The sequence below is a fragment of the Orycteropus afer genome, unplaced genomic scaffold (assembly GCF_000298275.1).
Source record: "Orycteropus afer afer isolate SDZICR_OR568_19922 unplaced genomic scaffold, OryAfe1.0 scaffold00007, whole genome shotgun sequence".
Classification (NCBI taxonomy): domain Eukaryota; kingdom Metazoa; phylum Chordata; class Mammalia; order Tubulidentata; family Orycteropodidae; genus Orycteropus; species Orycteropus afer.
The window spans coordinates 22,969,105-22,972,306 of NW_006921594.1; the positions used below are offsets into that span (position 1 = coordinate 22,969,105).

At 35.4% G+C, this 3,202-nt stretch overlaps 1 protein-coding gene across 1 annotated transcript in view; it reads right to left on the minus strand.

The window, feature by feature from the left end:
* The window catches only part of SEMA3C (semaphorin 3C), a 210,462-nt gene that overhangs the window by 68,624 nt on the left and 138,636 nt on the right, over positions 1 to 3,202 (minus strand). Inside the window, exon 5 of the mRNA XM_007944851.2 lies at positions 785 to 875. Coding sequence (XP_007943042.1) covers positions 785 to 875 — 91 coding nt within the window. The remainder of the gene's footprint in view (positions 1 to 784; positions 876 to 3,202) is intronic.

Below are 3,202 nucleotides of genomic sequence, written 5' to 3' on the forward strand. Positions count from 1 at the left end.
ATTTTTTTTTACTTTCTTAATTTTCACCCATTTAATTGGCAAAGAATGAAATTCTACCACTGGCATAGAGAAAATGAAGAGGAATAATCATCTATCTACTATACATTTAAAATAATGAAATCTGAGATTCATCATAACAGTTAATTCATGATAATACAGACATTTTCTAAGTGTCTTAATTAACCAGAACAAAAACTTTTTAAAATGAACCACTGAAAAGTATCTGATGCTTGAGTCTCAAAGAAATATTGATTTGTTGATGTATGTATCAGCTAACATTTGGGTCTGGCACTTAAATTATGGAGAATGAGACAAAAAGTGACTTTACCACTACCTCTTTCTTAGTACAGCAACTTCTAGACAATCCCCAGAGATTGTATTTGGCCAATAAACATAAATTGTTCTCCTTTAATTTGGTAGAAAGACCATTTCTAATAATCTGTAAAAGATAACTAAAACATGAGGAAAAGTTGGTATTGTTTGTGGTAGGAAAACAATTATGAAAAGCATTGAAAAATTATTGTATACATGGACATACCTTGTTGTCAGTGGTTCACTTGCACTAGGAATGACAGCATTCTCAGATGAAAAATTACATGCTTTTTATCATAAATGTTCTTAGAAAAGAGAAATGAATATATTTCTCAAACACTCCCTTTCTTCCTATTATTTTATTGATATGTTATCAGTCATGCAACCATACAAAATAGCATTTTGTGTTATGAATTTTTGTGTTTGTTATTTTATATTGTACCCACCACTACTTCTTTTATTTTGTACTTACTGATCATAACAGACACTGTATTCACATTGGGGTTGAAAGAGCAACGTCCTTTTCCAGATTCACACTTGGAGTCAATCATAAAAACTTGGTCCTTTATTGTAGATAAAATTGAAAATATAGTTGCAATAAATAACTTAATAGTTAAACAATTGTTCTTTAGTAAAACAAATAAGCATCAAAAATAATATGTCCTGTATTGGTTGTTTAGGACTTCCAAATCACTGTATTAAGATGTATGGAACCTAAAAAAAGAATCCATATGTATAATATAAGCTAAATTCAGAAGGTCTAATTTTCATCCCATTACACTCTTCATAGCACTAATTCAACAGAGTTCTCAAATTAGCACCAGGAAAAATCACTTGAAAATTAAGGATCATTATAAACCTGAACCCGTAGTAGACCTTGGCCAAAAGGAGAAAACTATTCACAAAGGAAAAATGTATATAAAAATGTATATAAAATGTATATAAGGCAATATCAACAATATTTCCAAAACTATTATGACATTTTTTAAAATTAGATTTTATATCAAGACTTAATTTTGTTACACAAGGCATTACACAAAAAATAATAATTTAGATAAAAATTGGGTCATTTACTCCTTCATGTATTTATTCAACAAAAATTTATTGAGATCTACTCTGTGGCAGGCACTGTCTAGACATTGGGGATAAAGTAAACAAAACAAACAAAATCTTTGTCTTCAAGTAATTTATAATCAAATACAGGAGACTGAAAATAAATAGAATAAATAAGTATAATGTGGAGTATGTTGTAGATCCTTGGGTGATACAAGTGGTTTGTGATTGGCTGCTAACCTAGAGGTTGGTGGTTGAATCCCATTAAGTGACTCCACACGTAAAAGGCCTGGTGATTCATTTTTGTAAAAATACAGCCAAGAAAACTCCATGGAAGAGTTCTGCTCTGTAACACATGGGGCTTCATGAGTTAGAATCGACTCCATAGCAACAGGTTTAGTTTGGTATGTGGAGTATGGGAGATCATGCCCAGTGCTAAGCAGAAATATTAAAGCAGGAAAGAGAATTGGGCAGATCACTGATTAGGGTATATGAGTTCAATTTGATATATAGTGGTGAGGGCCGTTCACTGAGATGGGATAATTTGTCAATATAAATATTTATTTTTCTAATATAAAGTTTACAAGATACTACTAAAATTCAAAGGGAAGAGTAATAATTTTTTTTTTTTTTAGATTGGATCAATGATTTAAAAGAAAGAAAACAGCAGTGAGTCTGATTCACAGTGGTCCTTTAGGTCAGAGTAGAATGGCCCCAATAGGTTTCCAAGACTGTAAACTTCATGGAAGAAGGCTGCCACCACTCTCTCTAGAGCAGCTGGATGATTACCAACTGACCTTCCAGTTAGCAGCCAAGCTTAACCACTGCACCACCAGGGCTGCTGGATCAGATGACAGAGAACTTTAGTCATCAAGCTAAGGCTTTGGGAAGTGATCTTAAAAGCCAAGTAGTTTAGCAGGCTATGTGGTATATAAAAATATATTAACACTTTTGTCAATCATGGGAGATCAGAAGGCAGTATTTGCATGGGGAGATCACTCAGATGGCAGGAATGCATAGGAGAGAAGGAAACTGTGTTGGTTATGTGTGTGTGTCTACTTGGCTGGGCAGCTGGTGGTGGTTATTCTCCATGATGAGACTGGAAATCATCTCCATGATGGGCTCTACCACAAGCAGTTGAGTAGCTGCTTTGGGTCTGTGGTCTGCTTCCCGTGTATAAGCAGCAGCTTTGGGAATGGTTTCGAGCTTATGGCACACTTGGACCCTGCATGTAGCCGTGTCGTTGTTCAGCAACCTGCCTTGCTCTGTTGACTTTAAGACTTAGAATGGACTTGAATTAATGGCCTGCCATGTGGTTTGGTAACATCAAGACTGTGGCTTTTTACTTGTCAACCTTGGGCTTGGCAGCCTCAGCATCCAGCAGCTGTCTGAATGAGAGGTGTCTCTAGCTTCAGTGGGCCGGGAGCTGGAGGCAGAGGGGCTTTCACCCAAGGTTGAAGGGCTTTCTCCCAGCCCCTAAAGCCTGGAACTTAGCAGCTGGATAAGCCTCCAAATTGTATGAATAAACTCCTATTTGTTAAGGCCATCCCATTTGTGGTATATTCTTGTTAGAGTGGCACTAGGTAACCAGAACAGACACAGAAAAAGGTATCCACAGGGAGGAAGTGAGAAGAGAGATGTTACATTGTGGGGATTATAATCAATGTCATGAAACAAAATGTGTATGAAGTGCTATAAGGAAAATGAATTGGCTCTGTAAACTTTCACCCAAATTACAATAATTAAAAAAAAAATCAATATTTTTGGAATGGAAATGAAAGGATCAAAACTTTGATTTAAAAGAATTATCTTGTGTTTTCAGCAATTTGGGAAAGGC